This window comes from Gracilinanus agilis, chromosome 6, assembly GCF_016433145.1.
Source record: "Gracilinanus agilis isolate LMUSP501 chromosome 6, AgileGrace, whole genome shotgun sequence".
Taxonomy (NCBI): Eukaryota; Metazoa; Chordata; class Mammalia; order Didelphimorphia; family Didelphidae; genus Gracilinanus; species Gracilinanus agilis.
Window position 1 is genome coordinate 257,849,637 of NC_058135.1, and position 26,622 is coordinate 257,876,258.

General features: G+C 54.0%; 1 protein-coding gene across 1 annotated transcript; it reads left to right on the forward strand.

Annotated features, from left to right (window-relative positions):
- Positions 1–508: 508 nt before the first annotated feature.
- NAT10 (N-acetyltransferase 10) lies at positions 509–25,488 on the forward strand. The gene is made up of 29 exons (XM_044680277.1): positions 509–698; positions 1,531–1,653; positions 3,458–3,549; positions 3,947–4,118; positions 5,413–5,535; positions 6,839–6,900; positions 7,960–8,074; positions 8,169–8,276; positions 9,165–9,298; positions 9,958–10,051; positions 10,323–10,421; positions 10,597–10,733; positions 10,996–11,120; positions 11,496–11,646; positions 11,832–11,928; positions 13,118–13,234; positions 13,681–13,782; positions 14,192–14,266; positions 14,786–14,902; positions 16,728–16,861; positions 17,031–17,079; positions 17,774–17,870; positions 17,966–18,076; positions 18,875–19,050; positions 19,887–20,006; positions 20,223–20,321; positions 21,017–21,090; positions 24,056–24,139; positions 24,909–25,488. The coding sequence occupies exons 2-29, from the start codon at positions 1,546–1,548 to the stop codon at positions 25,018–25,020; spliced, it is 3,084 nt and encodes a 1,027-aa protein (XP_044536212.1). The 5' UTR covers positions 509–698; positions 1,531–1,545; the 3' UTR covers positions 25,021–25,488.
- Positions 25,489–26,622: the final 1,134 nt, after the last annotated feature.

Consider the following 26,622-nt stretch of genomic DNA (forward strand, 5'->3'; position numbering starts at 1 on the left):
GGAGAAAGAAGAGGCGGAGGGCGGTAAGGAAGGATGGAGAAACGGACTGAGTCCACCAATTCGGAAACAATAAGTGTGATTTACCCGAGAGAAGGGGGAGCCTCTGGTAATAAATGAGGGATAAAAGGGCCAAGACCCAAAGCACCTCCTCAGCCCTAGGCTCTGCGCAGCCTCAGTGCAAAGGTATTTCCGTCCGCGTCCCGTCTCTGTCGGGGGAGGGACTGTGTGACGTCATTGGACTGCGCCGCAATCCTCTTAAGTCCCTATCGGCCTCGGGACCGCCTGCGCATGCCTGCTCACGGAGGCTTCCGGGAAGTTCTCGGAAGTAAAGGCATATGAGGGGGCGGGGTCTGCGCGCCGCCGCAGCAGGCCGCCTACACGGCTACCTCCTTCCCTGGAGAGCTGGGACCTTTCAGCCTGTGGCGCCTGCTCCACGTGCCGCCTGCTCCACGTGCTTGTCTTCTCTGCCCCAAGCGGAGCTCGCAGGATCTGACGGCTCTCTGCTGAGAGGTAACGGGGGAGGGTGCGGCAGAGGGGCCCAGCGGCCGGGGCCGGGGAGGTGGGTGGTGCGGGAGGACATTGAGTAAGCTTCTGCTGGATGCCCGGCACCAGACAGCGCTTGCTCTTGGGGAGTTGCCGATCTAACGAGTGAGCTAGCGGGCCGGCAGACGGACGCTGACTATGCTGCCGTCGGGCGAGTGAGGAGCTGGGAACAGGGGGCGGGACCTGGCAGGGCGGTAGGGGTGGGGAGGTGCGAGTTTGTTCAGGTCCCTGCTTCTGAGCTACGAACCCCCTTTCGGTTTAGTTTCTTGGTGTGTAAAATGGGAATAACCGCACCTGACCTCCGAGGCAGTGTCGATTCTGAGCGCGGTTAGTGCACAGTGCACAGAGAGCCAGTCCTGGAGATGGGAGGTTCTGGTTTCAAATATGACTTTAGCTACTTCCTGGCTGTGTGATCCTGGTCAGGTCATTTAACTCTTATTGCCTAGTCCTTTCCGCTCTTCTGCCTTGGAACCTATACACACAGCATTGATTCTAAGACGGAAGGTAAGACGTTAAAAGAAAAGCTTGTGTAAAGCTTCTGTGCCGCCAACAGCACTTGTTTCTCCGTGTTGCACCGGCCCCTGGCATTGGGGATTAGCTGAGGCCCTTGGGAGAGTTTTATGGGTGTGGGGAGACAGGCTTTTGACATGAGCTCCCTCTTTATTAAACCAGGAGTTGAAATGTTAAAACAATCCGATGTTAAAACACCGAAACCCTAGGATTGTGAGAGCTGGTAAATACAGTTCCTGGGAGCTGACTCTGTGCCCTTTCCCTGATACTTTCCAGGTTTACTGTTTCTTTCTCCAGGCTCCTTTGACAGATGAGGAAACAGAGGCAAGCAGGGTTAAGTGAGTTGTCCAGGGTCACACAAATGGTTTTCCAGATTTGAACTCAACTCTTCCTGTTTCCCAAACACTTAGGCTTCCCTGAGTCCTCCTGGTTTTTAGAGGATAATTCTGTGCCCCTGTTGTATTTTTTTCTCCTTAGCGGCTGTCCTTCAACATGCAGAGGAAGAAGGTGGATAACCGCATCCGAGTTCTCATTGAGAATGGGGTGGCAGAGCGGCAGAGGTCTCTCTTTGTCCTTGTGGGGGACCGAGGGAAGGATCAGGTAAGTCTTGAGAGTGCCCTTTGCCCATTCCCCTAGGATGGATTCTTGTTCTTCCAGCCTGGACATTGCAAGAACTGTCCAAGGGCCCCAGCAGGAAGGATGATGGTATTAAGGACCCTTTGTGAAATCTGTCTTCTAGTTGCCTCCTTCTTGTTTGGATTCATAGACAAACCCTTCCTTGTGTTGATGAGAGATTTTTGGTTGGCAAAATGTGCTGAGGAAGTGAAAGGTCTTTGAATCTAGGTAGAATCTGATTTCAGGGTTCTAGTCTCTAGACCTTTCTCTGCAGCTAAATAGCTGGACAACTTTAGAGAAACGGTTTCCTTTCCCTAAACCTCAGTTCCCATCAGTTCTGTAAGGTTTTTAGCTCTGGAAAGGACCTTAGAGATAATTTATCTCAAAACTTCTATTTTTCATATGTGGAAACTGAGGCCAAAAGAGAGGAAGTGACATGATTTCTATGTCTCAGGTTAGCATTGGACATAAATAACAAAATTCTGTGAACTTTATCTGGAAGATAGAAACATGGACTAAACAGGCTCAAGGAGGGCTTTACCTTATGACATAAAGTGCCTGGGATTTGTGGTAACTGTTTCAGTAGCTTTGGGATCCATTCAGGTTTATCTGTTAATCTCAGGGGGTTAGTAGAACCCTCTAAATAGGGTGTTCAATCATTTTTCAGTCATGCCTGACTCTTTGTGACCCCATTTGAGATTTTCTTGGGGAAAATGCCATTTCCTTTTCCAGCCCATTTTAAAATTGAAGAAACTGAGGCAAACAGGATTAAATTAATTGCCCAGGGTCATACAACTAATAAGTGTCTGAAGTCAGATTTGAACTCAGGTTTGCCTGTCTCCAGTCCTGGTATTCTATCCACTGTACTATCTAGCTGTCCTCCCTGAAGAGAATGTTTTATCCTAAGAGCTAATCAACCACTCAGTGGAATAACAGTCTCTGCTCTCTAGGGCCTTTATGTTCTTTTTCTTTTTTTTAAACCCTCACCTTCTATCTTAGAATTGGCACTATGTAACAATTCCAAAGCAGAAGAGCAGTAAAGGACCAGGCAGTTGGACCTAAGTGACTTGCCCAGGATAGAAGTACATAATAATTTAGAATAAATACAAAATAGAGAGGGGAAGGGCAAGGAATCAGGCAAGACTCCTTGTAAAAAGTGGAGATTGAGCAGAGTCCTCTAAAGTGGTGATTGAGCAGAGAAGGTGAGGAAGGAGAGCATTCTGGGAGTGGGGATGGAACCTATGAAGTTAGACACCCCAAATCTCCAGAGATCCTACCTTTCTGCAACATTTCCCAGACCTTCCACACAAACATCATCACGAACATGTTTCTCTCTTCTGTCATCAGATTGCAAGCTTCTTGAGGGCAGGAACTGTCTTTTGTCTCTTTGTATCTAGAGCTTAGTTCTGTGCCTGGCACATAGTAGGTGCTTAATAAATGTTTAGCCATCCTTTTTTTTTTTTTTTTTTTTTTTTTTTAAATTTTTATTCTTACCATCTGTTTTAGAATCAGTTTTAAGAGAGGTGAGAGGTAATTACTAGGTGATGGGGGTTTAGGAACCAGGGTCAGGGTCACTGAGCTAGGAAGTGTCTGAGGTTAGATTGGAACCCAGGACTTCCCATCTCCAGGTCTGGCTCTATCTGCTGTGTCACCCAGCTGCCTCTATCAATTGGTTTTGACTGTTGTTCCTTCAGAATCTCAGAAACGTCGCCATTTCCTTGCCTGTCACTAAGATGGTTCTTCCGCCATCGCTTCGTGTCCTAATGAGCTGTCACCACCTCCTTTGCAGGTGGTCATTCTCCATCACATGTTGTCCAAAGCAGCCGTGAGGGCCAGACCGTCTGTGTTGTGGTGTTACAAGAAGGAGCTGGGGTTCAGCAGGTGAGTGTGAGCCTCTTGTCTTCCTCACTTGCCGTCCTTGTACAGGTTTCCCAGATGGTTATTCCCCTCCCTCTCAACCCTTACACACACACACACACACACACACACACACTCTCTCTCTCTCTCACTCTCTCTCACTCTCCAGGTGATAGCCGCTCAGCTCCTAGGGGAGCCCCCCCCCCCAAATTGCTCTCACACTGCCCCCAGGGGTCAGTGCTGTCATTGTCCCCACTTTATAGCTGAGAACGCTGAGGGGAGAGAGGCGGCAACCACGGGGGTTCCCTGCCCCTAGGGCTGGGGTCAGACCCACTTGTCGTGGTGGTCCTGGGGGGTCGGGAGCGTCTGGGCCAGGCTGGTGCCCCCCACACGCTCCACAGATGGCGGCCTCTGTCCGCAGCCACCGCAAGAAGAGGCTGAGGCAGTTGCAGAAGAAGATCAGGAGCGGGACGCTGAGCGTCAACCAGGACGACCCCTTCGAGCTCTTTGTGGCCGCCACTAACATCCGCTACTGCTACTACAACGAGACGCACAAGATCCTGGGCAACACCTTCGGCATGTGCGTCCTGCAGGTAATGGGCCGCCGGGCCTCGGGCCGCTCAGGGGGCCGTGCCGGCGGGGCCGGGCCTGTCCCGCTCTTAGAGGCTTCCAGGCCCTCCTCAGATACACGGAGCTCCGAGTGGCCTCTGGCCCCGGCATGTCCGCGGCACGGGCACTCGTCCTGCTCTCAGAAGACCCTGCGTCGCCCCGTGAGTGCCTGTCCTGGAGTGCTCTGAGGGGCTGTGCCAAGGGCTCCCTGCGCGCCACTCCGTGCAGGACGTGTCCTCTGGACGTGCTCTCACGTGTAGGCGTGTCTCAGGCATGCTAGGTAACACGCGAGCCCCGAGCTTCGCGGAGTGCCTCCCGCTGACGTTTCTGCCTTCACAAGGATGCTGGGAGGCAGGCGCTGGCATCACCCCCATTTTACAATCCGACAAACCGAGGAGAACAAACGGGCTGGCCTGCCCGGGGTCCCCTGGCAAGCGGGTGTCTGAGGCGGGGTTTGCAGGCCCTGTGCTCCGGCCCTTCCGCCCGGGCTCCTGAGGTGGGCGTGGGGTTTTCTTGGCCACTTTGCACGTGGTGGGGTCCTGAAGACCGTCCCTGGCCTCATCCCAGCGGGGAGGGTCCTGCTCTTGCAGAAGGCCTCGGACACCATTGTCAGCCCGGGCCTTCAGGGGTGTTTGTGGGTGACTTGAGCAGAGGCACAGGTGGCATCCTTGGCCTTGTCACCCCAACATGAGGCTGAGCCATGTTGGGTGATGGCAGAACCTTACTGGGTCTTACATCATGCCCCGAAACCAGGAAGATGCCATTTAATGGGGATTGTTGCTTGTTTTCTCTCTCTAAAACACATTTATTGAGGAGGTGGCAAGATGGCTTGGTAGATAGAGCACCAGGCTTGAGGACAGTCCTGGGTTCAAATCTAGCCTCAGATTCTCATACTGTGTGACCCTGGTCAAGTCATTGATCCTCATTGCCCAGCCCTTACCTCTCTTCTTCCTTGGAACCAACATACAGTATTGATTCTGGTTGGGGTTTTTTAAAAAGAAGCAAACATCTTTATTAGTGAGGAAATGCGCTTTTTATGCAGTTAAGTTAAGGGGACTATGAAGCTTTGCATTCTGCTCCCTCCCTGAAGGCGGTGCCATCTGTGCCCAAGCTATGTCCAGAGCCTTTCCGTGCCCTGGGTGGTGCGGACAGTGCCGTCCCAGCTATGGCAGGACGAGGGCTTGGCTCCACCGTCCCAGCCATCCTGGCCTGGCTGGGGGCCCTCAGGTGGTGGGGCTGCTGGACGACGGGGGCTCGTTTGTCTGTTCCTCCTCTTAGGATTTCGAGGCCCTGACCCCAAACCTGCTGGCTCGGACAGTGGAGACGGTGGAAGGGGGCGGCATCGTTGTGATCCTCCTGCGGACCATGAAGTCACTCAAACAGCTGTACACCATGACCATGGTGAGCCGGTGCCGCCTCGGGCCTTGTGGCTCCTGCTCTTACTGGCAGGATTGGGAGTCGCGCTCTGGGAGGGTCAGTTGGGCCCACACTGCCTCCCTCAGCCATAGCAGTTGCCCTGTGGTTGGACTTGTTGACAGGAGAGATTTATTTAGAAAGGCAGCTGAGGCCCAGGCGGGGGGGTGCATTTTCCAGCTGTTGGAGCCCCGACTTGAGAAGGCCTTCTGGAGCCAGGCTCTCGGGGCTCTGGGACAGTGAGGGGCTGTTGCTGCCTGCTCCCCCCAATCCATAGCAGACCCTATCTTGGGTGGCCCTAAGAGGTCTGGGGATCTCTCGTCCCTAGACTCTCCCTAGCTCCTGACCTTTAATGATCCCATCTGGGCAGATGACTCCCCAGCTTTGTATCCAGCCCCAAGCTCGCTCTCCCTGCCCCAAGCGCCTTCCCTCTAGTCCATCCTCCCCACACTTGCCCAAGCAGCACTTTAGGACCACAGGTCGAACCAAGTCATTCCCAGCTCTGTGAACCTCAGTTTCCCTGTTTCCTCTGGGATCAAAGAAAAATATCTCCTTCACAACAACCTGGCTTCAGCTTACCTGTCCGGGCTTTTACAGGTCACTGTCCTTCACCCATTCCACTGTCCAGCTAAATCAGTCTTGCTGACATTCCATCTAGGAGGCACCCCCAGGCCTGGTAGGGCACCCCCTCCTCACAGCTCCATCTCATAGAGTTACTCCATTTTTGCCTGCCCCACTGCTTGGGGGTCTCTCCATGAAAATTAAGGTTCCCTGAAGCTGCCTCTGTGCCTGGCCTACAGATTGAGTAGATTCTTAGGAGACAGAACCCTTTCCTGCCACCGTGGTTTAAGGGCCTGCTGGGCACATGGCTTTGTGAGGGGCTGCAGTTTGGGGCATTTGGCTTGGACTCAGGCCCTGCCCCTGGAGCCCTTGAGCCCCGAGAGGGGGAAGATGCAGGTGCAGATCACAGAACTATGTCTTGTTCGTTGCGCTTTGGGGGTTAGCTCAGAAGGGAAGGCCGTGACCTTCCAGGCTTTAGGGAGACCACTGAGGAGGACTTAGGGTTGTAGAGCCCAATTGGAGAGAGATGGATGTATTCTGGGCACGGGCACAGATGCCTGTGGTGGGAAAGCCCAGGGGGTGTCGGTGGGCATCAGAGAAGTCAGGGCCGGAGGGAATGAGGGCTTGTGCCAGGCTGGGGAGAGGGCAGAGCAGTGGGGCCCTGGTCAAATCCTCAGCCCCAGCCAGGCTCCCCCTTGCTGCTCAGACGGCTTCTTGTTCTTCCTGCTAGGACGTGCATTCCCGTTACCGGACAGAAGCTCACCAGGACGTGGTGGGACGATTTAACGAGAGGTAGGAATCCGGCTACATTGCTTAGCACATTTGCATGGGGGAGGATCTGGGGTCTTGTATCCAGCCAGAAGCTCGGACCTTATTTGAGGAAAGGCACCCTGGAAGTCCAAAATAGGATCTTTTTAAAAGAGAAGCCGGCAGCATTCCCAGATTAATGGGGGGCAGTGGAAGGAGTCTGGCTTGGGGAGTTGGGACACCTGGGCCCTAACTCAGGTAGGCAGTAGTGAGTCAGGATTCGAACCAGATCCTTAGGAGACAGCTCCACCCCCTGCCCTCCCATGTACAAGAACTCCTGATAAACATGCATTGACGCGGGAGGAGGTGAAGCCATGAGCTTAGAGGGGGGCCTTGGAGCTGAGGCTCGGAGGGAGAGTGTGCCAGGCCTGGAGGACAGCTGGGCGTGCAGAGATACTCCCAGGACGGGGAATGCTGCCTTTAGCTCCTCTGGGCCCCTCCGGCACGGACGTTCTAGGACCCTCAGCGGCTTGGGTGAAAGCGCCCCGAGACCCTTGTTAGATCCGCCAGGGACGTGAGATGTGAGGAGGAGACACGTTGGGCTGTTTAGATCATTCAGGCCCCCCGACACATAGTGCCCATATGGCTGAGAGGCCCGTCCAGGCCCCCGATAAAGTGACCGCCGTGCCGGGCGCGCTCTCGTGGGCCCTCCAGATAACCTCGCGTGGTAAGCAGACGGAGCCCCGTTTCGGGGCTCAGAGGTGCAGCAGATGGAGTCGGGGAGACCCGAGTTTCACTCCCCTTTCAGACCTATCATAGATGGGCAAATCTCTCCCCTTTGTTCATCGGCGGGATGGGGGCGATAACAGCAGCTCTGCTGGGCAGCTGTGCGGATGGCCTGAGCTCGTGTTTGCAGAGGATGTGGGTCGGCGCTGGGCGCAGTAACGCGACTGAATAGGGAGCCCCCAGACTGAAGTGCTGCCAGCTCAGAAGCTCCCAGATGAGGAAACGGAGGCCCCGGGCAGGGCCAGGCCAGGGTTCTTCGGGCTCCCTGGGGTCCGGTGACCCCCGCGGGAGCTGAGGCGGGGCCTCTTCTCCGGGCAGGTTCATTCTCTCCTTGGCCTCTTGTAAGAACTGCATCGTCATCGACGACCAGCTCAACATCTTGCCCATCTCGAGCCACACAGCCAACATCCAGCCGCTGCCCCCAAAGACGCAGGTGATTGGGAAGCCCCGGGGGGACTGCGGGGGGGCTCACTGGTGGGCATTGCGGCCAGCGGGCATCACGATGACCTCCCCCCCTCCCCCGCCAGGAGGAGGATCTCCCCCCCTCAGACCTGGAGCTGAAAGAGCTGAAGGAGAGCCTGCAGGACACCCAGCCTGTGGGCGTGCTGGTGGACCGCTGTAAGACGCTGGACCAGGTGAGGCGCCGAGGCTTCTGGGAAAGCCCCGGGAGGCCTGTCCTCCAGGAGTGAGAGACAGCGGGCCGGGGGCAGTTTGGGTGAGGGAGGCCCGAGGACCCCGGCCCCCAGGGCACCTTCCGGCCGTCCCGGCTTTGCTCGGCCTCCTGATGCTCTTATGGAGATGCCCCCTCCTGGTTTTCCGGGCTTTATCGGAGTCCCTAAAGGGGTCCAAAGCACCTTCCTGGCATTCTCACGTAGTCTTCACGGCCACCCTGAAGAGGCGCTCCGGACTTCTGCTGCTCCCATTTTACAGGGAGGAACGGAGGCCCAGGGGAGTGTTTGACGTGGCTGCTGTGGTCACACGCTCCCAAGTCAGAAGGGGGCTCCCATCCATGTCTATGGGAGAGTCAGGCCCGGGTCTCTGCTCAGTCACTGGACCCCTGTTTGCTCATTTGTGAAGCGGGTAGCCCTGCCTGTTTCAGGCTGCTTGTGTGGCCCAGAGGGGTCCCGTAATGGGAGCTGGCCCTTGGCCCTGGGGTCAGGTGCTTGCTGCTGGTGACCCTGGGTAAGTCACTTCCCCTCAGTCTGTAGAATGGGGATAGTCATTGTGCTCCCCTCTTCGGATGTTGTGAGCACCAAATGAGATCAGGTTTGTAAAGCTCTCGGCAAACATTCAAGCTCTGTAAATGTAAATTGTGAGCTTCCAAGGGCAGGCCTTCTTCTGCCTCTTTCTGAACCCCCCAGTGCCTAGCTCAGTGCCTGCTGCATGCAGGGAATCAGCTGCCATGTTGGCTTTGGAGGAGCAGCCTTCAGATGAGGCTGTTGGGGCTCCATACCGCCGGCCTCTCCTCCCTCGTGGCAGCTGAGCAGGGCGCTCTGTCAGACCTCGCCTCTCCCGTCCTCTAGGCCAAGGCTGTCCTCAAGTTCATCGAAGCCATCTCGGAGAAGACCCTGAGGAGCACCGTGGCGCTGACCGCCGCCCGGGGCCGCGGGAAGTCGGCCGCCCTGGGATTGGCCATTGCCGGGGCCGTGGCTTTCGGGTGAGTGGGAGCCTGCCGGGAAGGGCGGCCGGGGGGCCGAGGCCTCCCTTCGCATCCGTGCGGGGCAGCTCCGAGGGCCGCCTCGTCTCCAGAGATGCGCTGAGGAGGCTCGGAGACACCCGGGGAGCGAGGCAGAGTCCGCGCCTCCGTCCGTGCTTGTGTGGCGCTTTGTGGCTTCCTTTAACCCTTACCTTCTGCCTCAGAGTGGGCCGAAGAGCGCTAAGGACTGGGCCGTGGGGGCCAAGCGACTTGCTCAGGAAGTGGTGGAGGCCAGACTGGAACTCAGGACCATTCAGTCTCCAGGCCAGGCTCTCTGTCCACTGAGCCACCCTGCTGCCCCTGGTGTGGTCATTTCTAAAAATGGTCACATCCCAATAATGTTTTGCTGCCCTCCCTATAAAAAGGAACCTTAAGGTTAATGAGGGGCTCCTGTTACTCGAGTCTCAGCATACGCCTTGCTCAGCCCTGTCTGCCAGGCGCCTCGCTCCCGTATCTTCTCTGTGTGGGCAAGAATTCTGGGCTCGCCCCCCTCCCCGGGTCTCCTTTGTGTGGCGCTGTGGCCCTCCTTCCCTGTAGCTGGGCCCCTGCCTCGAGCCTGCTCTGGTGGGGAAAGGGAGGAGGCGTCGGGTGCCTGAGAGGCCGCCCTTCTCTGTCCCCAGATACTCCAACATCTTCGTCACCTCCCCCAGTCCAGACAACCTGCACACCCTGTTCGAGTTCATCTTTAAAGGCTTTGATGCCCTGCAGTACCAGGTGAGTGGCCAGGGGAGCCCGCACGCCGGCATGGCCCGAGCGCTCCTGGCAAGGCGGCCTCCTGCCTTGTCTCCTGCTCCTTTAAGATGGGCCGCGGCTGTCATCGGCCCCACCCGGGAGGCTGGCTGGCCTGAGGGACTCGGCCGAGGTCCTGTCACTGCGTGTCGGGTCTGGCTTGGGCCCGAGGACTTCCGGGCCGCGTCTCTGTTTCCGGCGCACGTTTCTCACGCGCCGTCCTGTTGTCTCGCCTCTTCCCCATCTCGTGTGCCAGGAGCATTTAGACTACGAGATCATCCAGTCATTGAATCCCGAGTTTAACAAGGCCGTGATCCGGGTGAACGTGTTCCGTGAGCACCGACAGACCATCCAGGTAAGTGGCCTCTCGGAGCCGGACTCCGGCCGTGTCCTCGGTCTGCCAGGAACGGAATACGAGGCAGTCCGTGCTGTTGGGCACGTGCGCCTCCTTGAAGGGAAGGCCTGGGCCAGCCTGGGCTCTAGGTGCCAGCTCCCTTGGGTCACGTCTCCTCTCTTTGCCTCCTTCATAGTACATTCACCCAGCAGACGCAGTGAAGCTGGGCCAGGCTGAGCTGGTTGTGATTGATGAAGCGGCTGCCATCCCTCTACCCTTGGTGAAAAACCTGCTCGGACCCTACCTCGTGTTCATGGCTTCCACCATCAATGGGTAGGTGGATGGAACCCTTAGGGCTGGGAGTAGGTCGAGATGGACCACCTAGGGCCGGGGTGGATGGGCACTTAGATCGTCCATCCATCCTCCATCCTCTGGGGCTGGGCTCGGGTGAGTCTTCATCCAGGCAGTCCCGTCCACTCTGTGTCTTAGGGTTGAACAGTGAAACAGAAAGTTCTTCTCTCATCCTGGCAGGTGGGCATGCATATGCGGGCAGGGGGTGCCTCATTCAGTTGTCTGTTCTGTCTTTGGCCTGCAGATATGAGGGAACTGGCCGCTCGCTGTCCCTCAAGCTGATCCAGCAGCTGCGACAACAGAGTGCCCAGAGCCAGATAAGCACCACGGCGGAGAACAAGGCTACCACCACAGCCCGGCTGGCCTCAGGTACCCTGCCCAAAAGGGTGGAGCAGATCTTGGGGGGCCTCCATCTAGGCAGCTTGCCTGTCTCTGACCTCATGGAGTTCCCCCGGGGCAGGGCTCATTTCCCTAAAAGGACCCCAAGTCCAGGCAGCGTGGGAGGAGGAGCAGGACTCAAGGGCATCGGTACCTTGGCAGCTGGGACAAAATGAGGGTGCCAACCAGCCCTCTCCGGGCTGATGGGTAACAAGCTGTCCTGGCTTCAAGAAACCCCTAAATGTGTTGACTGTGCCCAGTCACCATAGTGTCAGGATGGAGCCACTCAGGGAGAGCAGAAGAGCATTGGTGTCCTTCCTCTTAAGGCATATTGTTTAATACTCATTTTTTTCTTGCTGGGGGCAGCTCGGACGCTGCATGAAGTTTCCCTCCAGGAATCAATCCGATACGCGCCTGGAGACCATGTAGAGAAGTGGCTCAATGGTCTACTGTGTCTTGACTGCCTCAACATCACCAGGATTGTGTCTGGCTGCCCTCTCCCTGAGACCTGTGAACTGTATCCTTTGTGCAATGAGTGGGCAGAGACACTGGGGCTGGGGTCCTATGAGACCTCTACCAGGCCCAGCCCTGCCTTGAAACACCTTCTGGACCCCCCTTGAGCATCCTTGGCATCCCTGCACAGGCTTTGGGGCATTGAGGGTGTTTTCCTCTCTTTCTTTTTGTTCCTTAACCCTGGGACAGCTACTATGTGAACCGAGACACCCTCTTCTGTTACCACAAGGCCTCCGAAGCCTTCTTGCAGAGGCTGATGGCGCTCTATGTGGCTTCTCACTACAAGGTGATGACCAGCACTCGCGAGCAGCCATCTCGTCTGGGCATTGCTTAGGTCACTTCCTAAGCTCTTCATGTCATCAAAGAGAGACATTAACAGATAGGGAGTGGGCACTTTCTGTGTCCGAAGGGAAGACGCCAGCGCCTACCCGCCCTGCTGGCTGGCACAACGGGAGCATTGAGAACCTCAGTTCTGGCAGGGAGTTGGGGTCCTAGCGCTAACACTAGGGAGATGTGTGCCCATGGGCAAATCTGAGATGCCTTTCCTTCATCTGCAAATGGAGAGGGTCGGGCTAGAAAGATTTGTGAAAACCCTTGCCAGTAGGAAGTTCTATGAGGTTTTAGAGGTTTTTATAAGCTCTGATTGAGAAGGGTTGGAACCCAAGTGTTTGCTGGAGGCATCTGACCCTTCCTGTCTTTGAGGCCTCAGGGAAGTCACTTCACTTCTCTGTGCTCCAGGCAACTCCCAAAGATCCTAAGTTGTAGAGATGTCTGTTGGCACTGATTGAGAGAGTTTCTTCACTGTGAGAGTTCTCTACCAAGAAAATCACAGGCCCAGATTTTTAAAAATATTTTTAAAGTAAAAGAAAACATGATGAGAGATGACGATGAAGCCATTTCTGCCTCTTTAGATTTATTATGGAGTAGAGAGTTTGAGGTTTATGGGCGTATGAGCTATGGATCTCCCATGCCTTTCAGGATCTTTGCTGGTATTCAGTCATTTCTGAACTGTGCACAGAATCCAGATGGGAACTCAAGTTTTGAGTGGTGCTAATAGGCTAACTTAGTCCATTGCAACCACATTCTTAGGAAGAAGAAGGTCAATTCTGGGCCATTAAGTGCCCCAAGTAAGATGCTTTGTGCCCCCACTCAGCCTCAGCTTTGGGTGAAGGTTTAATCATGACCTGAGACTCTCTGAGTTCCCCTGAAGTAATTGGGAAGAATTTTCACATTTCTAATGTGTCTGTAAGTACCTTTGTAGGAGTATTTTGAACCATTCTAATTCTTGGTTGTTAAGGGAGTGTTGTAGTGATAAGCACTGACTCTGGGGTTAGAAACCCTGGATTTGAATCTGCTCTTTGCTTCTAAAAGTTTTTTTGTTGCTTGATTTCTTTCATCCTGCCTAAACTCCACCTGAAAACTCTGCATTAGCTTTGAAGTGCTTCTCATTGGTATTTGTGACTCTTCCTCCACAGAATTCCCCCAATGACCTTCAGATGCTCTCTGATGCCCCAGCTCATCATCTCTTCTGTCTCCTGCCACCAGTTCCTCCTACTCAGAACTCCTTGCCAGAAGTACTTGCTGTTGTACAGGTATAAAAGACCTGACTCATGGTTCATGAGGTCACTTAAGCTTTGTTGGAGGCGAATCTGGGGCATTGAAGGGCTCCAGAGAGATTGAGTCTCCTGGATTGGCTGAATGGGGGGGCATTGGGGTATAATAGGGTGATCTCTAATCCAAGTGAGTATTGAACCTCATGTAAGGGCAAGGGTGCCATGGGATGTACCTTAGCCTGAGCATTTGAATTTGAGAATTCAAATTCAAGCACTTTAACTTGGGTTTGAATCCCAGAAGCTTGGCACTGAATTCTGCCACTTTGGGCAACAATGCCAAGTACGCTGAGGGAAGGGTTCAGCTTGGAGTGGTGAACTTGGAGTCATGGGTTCTAAGGCCAAGTCCTGTTTCTGCCACTGCGTGCTCTTGAGACTCCCTTCTTGCCTCTCTCCCTTTTACCCTTCCTCCCTCCCTTCCTGGCTAGGTTTGCCTTGAGGGGGAGATCTCTCGACAATCCATCCTGAACAGTTTATCTCGTGGGAAGAAGGCGTTTGGAGATCTCATTCCCTGGACCATTTCCGAGCAGGTGACCTGTTCTCCTTGGCTTAGTCCTGAATGACTAAGTATCCTTGGGTATAATTAGCAGCGGAGAAGAGGGTTTTGGAATAGTTTTTAAAAACCTACAAAATTTTATTCAATTTTTTCTTTTATCACTATCCCGAATGACTCTTGTAGCCCTCCTCCACCTCAGGAGAGCAAAGTTCAAGAAAATGAGTCATCACAGTAACCAGGGGCTCAAAACACATGCCTCTGTCTGCTCCCATAGTCCACCACCTCTGCCAGAGATTTTTTTGGGTTTCTGAAGTCACAATTGGTCACTTGCAGATTTCAAGAATTCTGAAGCATTTTAAAGCTGTTTTCCTTTACATCATTGTGGAAGTTTTCCCCCTCAGTTCTGCTTGTTTCTGAGCTGCTGACTTGTGTCCCCCACACAGTTCCAGGACCCTGACTTTGGCAGCCTCTCTGGTGGAAGGATCGTCCGCATTGCAGTGCACCCAGATTATCAAGGGGTATGCATCCTCGTGTTGCCTCATACCCAGTTTCCTCTTTTGGCTGTAGCTTTATGGGTTGTTGTGAATTAGGCAGGCTGGGGCCCTTCTGTTATTTTGAAGGAAAGCCTGAACTTTTTTAGCCATGGCTCGAGAGACCCCAGGAGCCCTTGTAGTGAGAGGGATTGAGTCATACTTTTCACTGATGCACCCCCTCTTATTAACCCATCTAGCGTGCTTACTCTCCTTTGATGAAAACAACTCCAGCAGTTACCTTGTGTCCCTGGGACATTCCTGTGGTTGGGTCCCCTGCCACAGTGACCACCAGCTTGCGCTGGTCCCATGAGAAGTGGCATTGTCTTGGGCATGACAGGACACAGTGAGACCATCCTTGTCCTTGGTTGCCTTTAGTCTAGACTTAAGACAGACTAGCAGTGTTGGATGGTGCTGCAACCCTGGGGAGGGATTTCTCAAGTGCCATCCAAGAGGACCAGGCCCATGGGCGACGTCTCATCCGATTTCTGCTTCTTTGTTGTGAAGATGGGCTACGGTAGCCGGGCCCTCCAGCTGCTTCAGATGTACTATGAGGGCCAGTTCCCTTGCTTGGAGGAGAAAGTCATCCAGAAGTCACAAGAGATTAACACCGTGAGCAGCGAGGTGAGGGGGCTCAGCTGCTCCTGGGCAGCCTTGTTTGGTGAGACTTAATGAGACGATCAGGGGCAATCAGTTTGTTTTTAAAAACCCTTACCTTTCATCTTAGAATCAGTGGTGTGTATCGGTTCTGTGTGGAGTGGAAGTTGTGGGGACTCGTTCCCTCCGTGGATCACTCTAATGAGCAGACAGGAGACTTGATAAGACACTGGCAAAGCTCATGTGGCTTTACTAGGCAGTCAGAGGGGCAAAGGGGAGCATAGAAAGAGAGTGGGGGAGCACTGTCTGGAGAGACCTCAGAAGCAGTGGCCATGATGCTCAAATTCACTCAGAATTTATAGGGATTCAACACAACACCATCTCCCCTTTCCCACCACCTGAGTGGTTGACATAATGCTTTTGCGTGTTCTATTTCTTTATCCTCTATCCTCCTTAAGTTTTCCCAATGCTTCCAAGCCTATGGCAGCATTCCTTAAGTTTGCAATTTCTCAGTTGAGTTACAATTTAGACCTCTCCAAGCTTTTTCAGTCTGAAGCATTTAGGACACAGTCAAGATTATAACTTGTAAGTTTAGAGATTTCTCTCATGAGAACTGTGTCACCCAGAATCTTTCCCATAGGAACCAAAAGAAGGTGGGGCATCTCTTAGCCACATTAGAAAAGAGTATATTGAAAGGTCCATATTTATGTATTTATATATATGAAGCTGCTTGGGGAGGGAGATTTCTCTTCATAAAGAGATTTAATTTTCTGTAGGAAGTTGCCAATCTCTGATTGCTGATACTAATCAATATATGCTGGGGAATAATCCTATACAGTTCTAAGACAGAAAAATGGCAAGAGCTAGGCAGTGGGGATAAGTGACTTGCCCAGGGTCACACAGGAAGTGTCTGAAGTCAGATTTGAACTTAGATCCTCCCATCTCTAGGGTTGACACCTAGCTGCCCTTGAGTGCCTTTTCTTGGTTCTTCTGCTTGGCCAAGTTTGGTTGTTAAAAACACACAAGGTCAGGGATCTTCAGTTGTGGTTCTTTCCATTTATAATGTAGATAGATAAATATCTGAATAAGGGTGCCTAGAGGTAATGTAGTTGTTTATCTATGTATGTGGTTTTCCTGGTGCTTTTTTTTGCCTCAGTCTTACCCAAATCTTCCCTTGATTCTCTTTAGTCTCTCTGTTCCTTAGATCTCATAGTGTAGTGATACTCCATCATATTGGCATACCATCTCTGGTTTGTTTAACATCTCCAGTCTGGGCACCTACTTGGTTTCCAGTTCTTTGCTACCTCCCCACAAATGTAAGTGTAGTAACAGCAGACCCCAGTTCCTGAGCTCTTTCCTCCCCATAAGCCTTGGAGGCAAAATTCCTTTTGGGCTGAGAGAGACATTAGGGAAGTCATCTTTAGGTTGTTTGTGATTGGTGAGTCCTAGGATTATAGAATTGCAGCTGTGAGGCCCCCAGAGACCATCTCTAGCCTGAGGACCCGGGTGTTTTATGGTGACCTGTTTAAGGCGGCACAGAACCTAGTCAGGTGCTCCTGCTCTATTAAGTATCTTGTAGATAGACCATGAATCCCAGTTTATAGATGAATGTGAGGATCTGACAACAGGGTACTTGCCCCAGGTCGCACAGCTTAAATGTGGTGGCTTAGCACAGCATTTGGCATGCAGGAGGTGCTCAGTAATGCTTGGTCACTTTAAACTGACTGGTTCCCTGCATGGACACATGCTGTATTCCAGAAGCAGCACCCCACCAGTGCTGAATAATGATCAGTGACTGGGGTCCTAACTTGCAGGCCAGGTAGTATCTCATTCTTTTCCCGACTCCCCTCAGGCTGTCAGTTTGTTGGAAGAAGCTGTGACCCCCCGGAAGGATCTGCCCCCTTTACTCCTTAAGCTGAGCGAGAGGCCTGCTGAGAACCTCGACTACTTGGGTGTCTCCTATGGACTGACCCCCAGATTGCTTAAGTAGGTCTGCTTCCTGCTCTAGCCCTGGTGGGGCTGGGTGTGGGTTCTGTCCCCCTCTTCTCTCAGTGTCGTGGGGACCTTCTCCCCAGCCATTCCTTCCTTAGTTATTCCCACCCCTCTCAGGCTAAGCCAAGCCAAGACAAATGCATAATGTCTGCTGTCCCCCCAGGTTCTGGAAACGAGCTGGATTCGTTCCTGTATATCTGAGACAGACACCGGTGAGTGTGTAGTTGTGTGTATTTGTGTGCGTGTGTGTACAACACACATACACGTGTTCCATTGTCCCTTGAGGGAAGCTCAGCATCCTATGGCCATGTGATGTGTGTGTCTGTAATATTGGTATTTGTAGCTCCTTGAGGGCAGACCGGATAGTCTGGCCAGAGGGAGTCTTGAGAGGCCTAGAATTGCAGTGTCTCAAGTAATGGAAGCCACGGAGTAGGCAAACCTGCTGGGTCCTCGGCACTTGGGCCCCCTCCACGCCCAGCACTGCCCTGAAAGGGTAACCCAGCATCTTCCACTTGGGCTTCATCTGACACACCAAGGCTCTGAAAAGGCCTCCTCCTGATGCCCAAGAGGCACATTGGGAAACCCAAGGCACAGGCCCTCGTCCTGCTTGAAGGCTTCCCCCCCGGGCCCCAGGAGAGCTCGGCATGGAGGAGGGGGACCGTCGGCAGCTTCCTTTTGTGAGCCCAAGTCTGCCTTGCTCGTCCGTGTGTCTCCAGAGCTTCTCAGAGTGCTTGGACACTTGGTGAGCCCATGATCATGGCTCTCTTTGGCCCAAGGAGAAAGGCCTTCCCAGGGGAGCTAAGCTGCCTCGCTCTGCGGGGCTCACTGCCTTAGATTTGTGCCGTGCTGAGTCTCAGTACCTCAGAAGAGGCCCACCGGGCTTATGGCCGGGGTTCTGTTTCTCAGAATGACCTGACAGGAGAGCACTCTTGTATCATGCTGAAGACCCTAACCGAAGAGGAAGATTCTGAGCAGGATCCCTGGCTCCCTGCCTTTTGGAAAGGTACAGACTGAGTGGGGTGCACGGGAAACTGGGGTGATGGGGGGTAGGGGATGCTGAGCTTCTGTGGCACCAACTTGCCCTGCTCTTTGCCCCAGATTTCCGGAGGCGTTTCCTGTCCTTGCTCTCCTACCAGTTCAGCTCTTTCTCGCCTGCCCTGGCTCTGAACATCCTACAAAATAAAAACATTGGGGAGAAATCCCAGGCAGGTGAGTGAATGCTCGGGCTTGAGGGAAGATGATGTTAGAACTTGGTCTGGAACTGTGAAGGATGGAGGAGGCGGAGGAGAGAGCATTGTCTGCTGGAGGTCTGAACCCCTCTGTGCTATCCAACCCAACTAGCTGTGTGCTCTTGGGCAAAGAACAATAACGAGGGCAGTAATAACAGCTAGAGAGAGAATCACTTTAAAGTTCATAAAATGCTTTGCCCCTCGTCTCTCCTTCAAGCCTTGCAGCACCCTTGAGGTAGATGGTGTCCCCATTTTACAGATAGGCTGAGGGAAGTGAAGAGACCCAGGGCCACAGCAAGTGTCTGAGGCACCATCTGATTCCCAGGTTTAACATCCAAGATCCAGCTGCCCTTTTAACCACTCAGTTTCCTCATTTGTCACATGAGGATAACAACAATACCTGTTCCTCTGGCTTCAGTGGTTATTGTGAAAAATCAGATGACCTTGTGTGCATGGATGCGTCACGAAAAGATGGAGCATTGTTGGAATGGGAGAGATATCGAGGGCTCCCCTCTGGTTTCAAGATGGTACCCTGCTGCCACCAACTACCATCTGCTCATCTGGCCGGGAATCTGGGCAATGGGACACATTGTTCCAGGGAGTCATCCTTAGTGATGACAGATGGGAGCCTGCAGAATTAACATTTCCCTTTTAGAAACAAAAACAAAGAAACCCCTCCAGTGCCGGCTGATCAGGGGGGTGGCAGTAGGTAGATGGTTGATGGGCAGCCGAGGGAGGTAATGAAGTTCATTGCGGATGGTGAACTTTGTGTTCCCAGAACTGAGCAGAGGAGAGCTGGAGGCCACCTTCCTTTCCTATGACCTGAAGAGGCTAGAGATGTATTCCCGGAACATGGTGGATTATCATCTGATCATGGATCTGATCCCGGCCATCTCCAGGATGCACTTCCTGAACCAGCTCGGGCAGCAGCTATCCCTGTCAGCTGCACAGTCGGTATGTCTGTTTGTCGTGTTGCCCGGAGCCCTGGAGCTTAGTCAGGATCCACCAGTCTGTGTGGCTCATCCTGGATGCCCCTGGGAGGTGCTTTTCATGAATTCTCTGGGCCTTAATTTCCTCATTGACCTCTAAGCTGACCCTCAGCTGGCCAGTTGGTGTTTACTAAATACCTACTATGTGCCAAGCATGTCTTGTGATCCAGTGAAAGACAAAAGATATTCTTGCTTTCAGGAAGCTCACAGTCTAACAGAGGAGACTTGTAGATGACTGTGTACGTGCCAGATGTGTATAGGATTCAGTGTGGATAATCAATAGATGGGAGGCTCTAGAGTGAAAGGAAATTATTTGAGGGTCTGTAACCCTAGGAAATTGTAAATGAATGAGACTGACTCCCAGCTATAAATCCTGTGGTCCTTTGCTCATGGAGATGGTTTATAGAAGGGCCCGAGATGGGGAGAAGAGGGGTCTCTCCTTACTCAGAGTCTTTTGGCCAAGACTGGATGGCCACTTATTGGAGATGCCGTAGGAGGGCATTCAAGGGCAAGAACAAGTTCACTTCAGGGTGGCCTTTCACCAAGACTCTGGAGATTTGATGATTGTCCTTTCTTGGGCCACAGGAATTAGTGAAGATTTTAGCAGTGGGTGACCCTGCTTTTCTCCAAGTTGCTGGAGAGGATTCCAGAAACCTATAAATGTTAGTTATATACCGTTAGTAATTATTACCATTATTCATCAATATCAAATTAGTGTGGGCACCAGGCACTTTAAAGTCAAAAATTCTGATGGCCCATGTCATCATGGGGAGTTTGCTGTGAGATTTTATTGTCCCCCAGGCTCTCCTGCTGGGGGTTGGCCTACAGCACAAGACCATGGACCAGCTGGAAAAGGAGATTGAGCTTCCTTGCAGCCAGCTGATGGGCCTTTTCAACAGGATCATCCGCAAAGTGGTGCAGGTAACAGGCCTTCCCGTCCCTTAAAAAAATAATAAATCCGTACTTCTGTCTTGTTTTTATGTCACTTGCATTTCTTTGTGCATCCTCCCCACTCCTCCTCCCAGACAACCTTCCTTATCACAGAGAGGAGGAATAAGCAAAGCCAGCCCACCTATGGAAAGCACCTGACATAGGCAGATTCCCTTGCTCACTACCAGCCTTTATTTCCTTCCTTAGTTGTTCAGCATGATCCAGGAGAAGGCCATTGAGGAGCAGATGGTGGCAACGAAAGACGTGGTCATGGAGCCCACCATTAAGTCTCTAAATGAAGATCTGGTATGTGCTTCTCTCCCCTAGGGGCCTCGTTGGCTCCCGTGGGCTCCAGCCTGACTCATCCACATACAAGCCTAGCCTCCCCCCTGGAGATTTCCTGTCCTTCATTAGCAGATGCTGATTATGGTGGCAGGGGTGTCCCTTAAATGTCTTAAACTCCCCTTGGCCAAGGGAAGAGAGGCACATTGTCTTTATGTGGGTTTCTTGTATTCCCCGCCCAAAACACAGGTTTAGACTTTCTATGGAGCATGTATATGTGGAAATATTTTTTCTCCACTATGAGAAAGATTGTTGTTCAGCCATTCAGTCATATATGACTCTTGGTGACCCTGTAGACCATATTGTCCATGGGAGTCTCTTGGCAAAGATACTGCCATTTCCTTCTCCAATAGATTCCGGGAAACAGACATTAAATGACGCACCCAGGGTCACACACCTAGTGTCTGAGGCCAGACTATAACTTGGGTCTTCCTGACTCCAGACCCAGTACTCAATCCACTGAGCTACTGAGCTGCCTCCAAAGGGGAAAAATAATGTGTCTCCTAAGTAGAATTTGGAAGGATGTGCTTACATGCTTTCATGGCATGTTATATTTTAAGATGGAAAGTAAGAAAAGGAAAAAACATTTTTTCTCTTTCACATATTTTGTCATGGCTAAAATGTTAAATTCTGCCTTGCTGTTGGTTTTATAAATTCAGGATGAAGCTGCAAAAGAATTCCAGGAAAAACACCTGAAAGAAGTGGGGAAGCTCAAGAACATGGACCTCTCACAGTAAGGACCTCTTCCAGCCCCTGCCCTGTCCTCTCCCTCCATCTTGTGGTTCTGTGTTTATGTTCTTCTTCAGGGAAGAGGCAGGAAAGGAGCTAATCAGAAACTAGATTTGTTTTTTTCTGGGAATCAAATTCATCAATCTTTTTTTCATTCTTCAAAGTTGGGCAAGTCACTTCCCCTCTGGGCCTCAGTTTACTCAGTAATAAGTTGAAGGTGTTGGACAAAATTTTCCTTATATTCTTAGCTTTGAGATTCCATGGTATTCCCCGGCTTCTTGGGGCACCGTGTTGTAGAAGTTAAAGTAGTTTACTAGGCCGACTGAAAAGCCAGAAGTTCCTCAAGTCTGCTCCCAAGTGTGTGTTAGAACAAACAGTGAATGTGCACCGCTAGTGAGTTTGTGCCAAACGAGCCGTTTCCATTTTTGGCTTTTCTGGAGGTTCCTCTTCCTCCCCAGGGTGGTAGCTGCTGTTTTTAGTGTTTGAGACCTAGTGTTTGGAGCTGCCCTGGGATCAGGACTGACAGAGCTCTCTCGCCCCTAAGTATAGCCTGTTCTTTTAAGATGCTAAATACTTTTCTGTGGCATTCCAATAAGCATTAATTAAGCATCCAGCACCGGGCCCTGTGCTGCTAGGTCCTGGGCTTCCCTGTGTTACTGAGGCAAGAGAGAGTACGTGGTCCTAAAAGTGGCCCATTGATTGCGGGGCATTCAGCAGCCCTGGAGGCGCAGGCCAGTGTCCGCACCAATCACTTCAGAAGGCCCGTCTGCTCCGGCTCTGCCACGATTCATTCCTCTTAAGCAGCTTGTCTGCCTGGTCCTGCTTCCCCCACTCTGGGGCCTTTTCTTGCTACTCCATGCCAGATTGGAGAATGGGCTGTGGAATCCTTAAAGGCCTTGGCCCCAACCTTGGAAAAAGTCTCGCCAGTCTCTGAAACTCTGCTGGCATTGCCACGTGGCAGGCCCGTGCCTCCTTTCTAAGGGGAGAAGGGATGGTTGTCAGGGGTTGCTCTGCCAGTTGATGGGCTCGAATCGCTTGGGTTGTGGAAGCATCCATTATTCCTCCCATCCTCAGCCTCCTGTATGGGGATCAGAGTTCACTGACAGCAGCTCTGGGGACTCTGACTTGAATCTCTTCCTTTTTCCTGTGATACCGACAAACGCACCCCAGCCTGCCCGAGGCTTGCTGGCAGCATTCCTTTCTCCTTAGCGGACCCTCCTCTCCTGTTCGCTGAGTGCCTCCAGGCACATCCCGCCTTTCACACTGAACTTTGCTGGGTTCTGTGGCCGTCTCCCCGGGTTGGAGGGGAGCGCGAAGCCACAGAACAGTTTTCATCCCCCACAGAGGTGACCTCATAGAGCTCCTCCCTTGGGCAGAGTGTCTCCAGGGAAACTGAGGCCCAAGAAAGGCTCAGATGGGTCTCGGCCTGACCCCGGCCGGATTCCCCCTCTTGGATATCCCGTCTGCTCCTAGGTTCACAGAGGTGGTGACCTGTCCGTCACCATCTTTTAGCATACTTCCTTCAGCCATTCCCCAGTGGAGGGTCTTATCCTCAAGTGGGGGTATCTTTTGGTGGGAAGGACCTAGGAAAATGGAGCCAAGCAGTCCTCACTGGCTTCCTGACCTGATGTGGGGATGTAGCTAGGCTGTCTCCTTAGTGTCTCCTTAGACTTCCAGGCTGCCCGGCCCACTCTCGGGTAGGATGTCTGCCCTTCTACTATGATGGAGAGGCCTTTCCGGCTGCCTGTGCCTCGCCCTCTGGGGCCACAGGATAAACAGAATCCCTCTTTGAACAGAATTTATTGTTCAGTCATTTCAGCCCTCTCAGTCTCTCCATGACCCCATTTGGGGTTTTCTTGGCAAAAATACTGGACTGGTGGGTCATTTCCTTCTCCAGCTCATGTTACAACTGGGGAAACTGAGGCGCACAGGGCTAATGGACTTGCCTAGGGTCACACAGTGCCTGAGGCTAGATTTGACCTTAGGTCTTCCTGATTCCAGGCCACGCTCTGTCCGCTGTGCCTCCTGACTCGCCTCTTCCCATAATGACCCTTCAGAGAGCTGGAGGCTCCTGTCCTGCCCCCGTCCTCCTCCCTAGGCCCAGCAGCCTCGTGGGGACACTTCAGGGGCCCCTCCGCAGGGGACGGTCCCATTCACGCTCCAGTTTCTATGGCGTTTGGGGGTTGGAGACATTGCGGGGGGTGGGAGGAAGAACCTTTGGTGCCCCCAGCCAGAGGCAGTTCAGTGGCTTGTGTGTGAGGCTGGACGGGAGCGGCCGCCCCACGCCACCCCCCCCCCCCCTCCAGTGCTGGGCTCGGCGGCCCGGGAGGCGGGCATTGCTGCGGCCTGTTGCAGGGATGGGGTGGGCAGCAGGTCCGTGCCGGCTGCTCCATGGGCGACTCTTACGGGTGGCCTCGAGGGCAGTGAGACTGGGAAGGAGAGGAGGCCGGGGGACTGGGAGGTGCTGTCGGGAAAGGGGGCAATGCGGGGAGGCCAGGCAGCCCAATGGCCCCACCCTGTGACCCGCACGGCCCTCGAGGGAGGACGTGGCCCCTCCCCCTTCCCTTGGGCAGCGGCTTCTGGTCCTGCTGGACGGATGCAGGGTGCAGGCTTACCCCGGCTCTGCTCTCTTTATTTTTTAAATTTTTTATGATGTAGCGTCTTTATTTAGGGTTTTCACTCATCTGCAACACAAAACGTTAATGGAAAATATTGTCCGTGGTTTCTTAGGAGCTGGGGTGTCCTGGGGTGTCCTGGGGTGTCCAGATCCTGCCAAGCCCAGCCTCCTTTACTTGGAGGTTCTAATATCTAGTAGGACTTCCTCGTTTGAATTTCAGTTGGGGGCACCTCTTAAACCTTCCAAATCCCTTCAAGCCAGGGGCTGGTTTGTTTGTTTTATTTAAATCTTCCATTCTTTTAGAAAAACTTTCCATGGTTCCATGATTCATGTTTTTTTCTGCTCTCTTTAGATACATAATCCGCGGCGATGACGAGGAATGGAACGACGTTCTGAACAAGGCCGGACAGAACGCCTCCATTGTCAGCTTGAAGAGGTGAGGCCTGGGGACGGCCTGGGACGAGGCGCCCCCCCCCCCCCCCCCCGGCTCCTGTCTTTCCATGCTCTCTGCTGGGTGACGGCACAGCCCGGCTCCCGTCCCCCTTGTCGGTAGGCTGAGGAGGGAGAACATGGCGGGGCCGGCAGGGTCCTCCTGAGCCGGCCTTTGTTCTCAGCCGAGGGGGGGGGGCGCGCACACGCTCACACACGCTCACACACACACACGCACACACACGCACACACACAGCTAGGGGAGGAGAATACAGCACAAATCCCTGGCCTCGAGGAGACCTTCTTCCAGGAGGGATGCGCACAGCTCTGGTGGGGGGGCCTCCCAAGAGGCTTCCTGTAGGAGGGGGCATTTCAGGGATGGGATCAGTGGGGGAAAGACCTGAGCACATGGGCTCACGGCGCCCCCCGTTCTGTGCTTGTAGCCCCCCAGGAGGAAGGCCGGGCATCTGCCTTGTAGCTTGACGCCTCCCTTCTGTTTCCACATCTTGCCTCGCCGGGGATGGGGGTGCAAAGGGCTCGTTGGAATCGGTCTCGGGAGGCGCCACTCCGGCCCCGGGGAGTTTGTTCTGAGGAGCCCAGCGGAGCTGGCCCTGCCTGGCTCGGGGCTCTGGGCCTCCTCCAGCCTCTGGTGTCCCCAGAGCCCGGGCCGCCTTCTGGGCGAGACGCCCTGGAGGGAGGTCTGAGGAGGAGCCCAGAGGAGCCCCGGGGCGCCTCCAGACCTCACCCCCTCCTCCTCCTCTTCTGTATTTTCTCAGTGACAAGAAGAGAAAAACTGAAGGCGAAAAAGAGCCGAGACCGAACAAGAAAGCAAAGAAGGGCCGGGACGGGAGGAACAGAAAGGAAGGCAAGCCGAAGAGGAAGAACTAGTGTCAGCTCCTGACCGGGCGGCCGGGCCTGGCCCGAGAGGCCTTCCCGGCCCCTGCAGAGGGCCGCCGAGGGCAGAGGCCATCCCGGGGCTCCCTCCTGCCCACGCCTCTGAGGCCGCCTCAGCTCCCTTCCCGACCAGCTCCCCAGGCCCATCTCCACGCTCCGTGGAGGATCCGAGGGCCGAAGGCTCAGCACGGGACAGGCCCGCAGTGGGCAGAGGGTGTGGCGGCCAGGGAGGGGCGCTGGGAATGCCGCCCGGCCAGCCTCAGAGGGCTCAGGCCCGAGGCCGGCTCCATCCCGCAGCCGTGGGGACCAGAAGGCGGGCTCCTGTTCTGTGGGAGGTGGGCTCGCCCGCCCTTCTGGGAGCTGCCCCCGAGGCACCCCGGCCAAGAGGAGGGCCGCTGGGCTTCCACGCCTCCGTCCCAGGACTGTCTGGTGGTTGGCCATTAAACACCTTTTTGCCTCCAAGCCGTACCGTGCCGGTTCTTGTCTGAGCTCTGAGTGGGCTCACAATGAGCAGAGCCGCTCGGACCCCCTGCCCAGGACGCTCCGGCCCCTTGCTTGGCCCCGGAGGGCTGTGGGCTGCGGCCACTTCCTGAGGAGCCTTGTTGGAGGTCCCGGGGGGGGGGGGGGGAGGAAGGACCTGCTGGACTCCTGGGCCTGCGGGCCCCCCCACCATCCGGGCCTGCAAAGAGAAGAGAAACCCGGTGGTGGCCCCCGAGATGGACACCTTTGGGCCTCCGGGCTCGGCGTGGGAGGGAGGCGGGCAGGAGAGAGCAGGAGCGAGAATCCTGCCCCGGCCGTGGTGTCAGAAGAGAGAGGGAAAAACCAGGGAAAGGCCTGGCCGGCTGTCCTGGTGCCTGTCTGTCCTGGCGGCCAGCTGTCCTGGCTCTAAACTAGCAGTGGGCCTGAGGCAGGCATCAGCCCCTCCCCTCCATGAGCCGTCCTTCTCTCCCCTGCTGGCCTCTCCTTCCGCCATGTTTTTAATTCCTTTGGGTGTGGGGTGAGCCCGGCTTCCATGGAGTTCTCTCAGGGGTCGCAGCTGGCTTTGAAGGCTCCTTGTGCCTGCGCTTCTCCATGAATCTTCATCAAGAAAGGCTGTTCCTTTTTAGCGAGCGGTAAGGGCTAAGCCATGGGGGCAAAGTGACTTATCCGAGGTCACACGGCTTGGAAGTAGGCCAGATTTGAACCCAGGACAGTAGGATTTAGGGTGGTTACATCACTCATTCGGTGACATTCACCTCAGAGGAGTCGCCCCGTCACCCCGTGACTCACCAATAAAGCAGAAGCGCCGGCCTCCGGGAGCGGACGGGAAACTGAATTTGGTGTCAAAAGACCCGATTTCCAAATTCCAGGTTGGCTGTGGGCTCCTGACGGGACCTGGTTGTGGGCTTTAGTCTGAAATGAGGGAGCCGGAGTGTGTGTGTGTGGGGAGGTCCTGGGTTCAAATGTGGCCGCGCACACCTCCAGCGTGGGTGACCCTGGCAAGTCGCTCCTCCCCTTGCCCAGCTCTTCCTGCTCTTTTTGGGGCATACACGGTGCTGATTTTAAGATGGAAAGTCGTAGCATTTTTTTATGAGGGATTCGCAACAGACTGTCGAG

What these genes read in the sequence shown, in the direction of transcription:
- NAT10 (XM_044680277.1), top strand. Translation starts at nt 1,546, where the DNA reads ATGCAGAGGAAGAAGGTGGATAACCGCATCCGAGTTCTCATTGAGAAT. An exon ending in AGCACCGACAGACCATCCAG is followed by an intron (nt 10,422 to 10,596) that starts GTAAGTGGCCTC and finishes CCTCCTTCATAG; the next exon opens with TACATTCACCCAGCAGACGC. An exon ending in GCTCCCTGCCTTTTGGAAAG is followed by an intron (nt 17,871 to 17,965) that starts GTACAGACTGAG and finishes TCTTTGCCCCAG; the next exon opens with ATTTCCGGAGGCGTTTCCTG.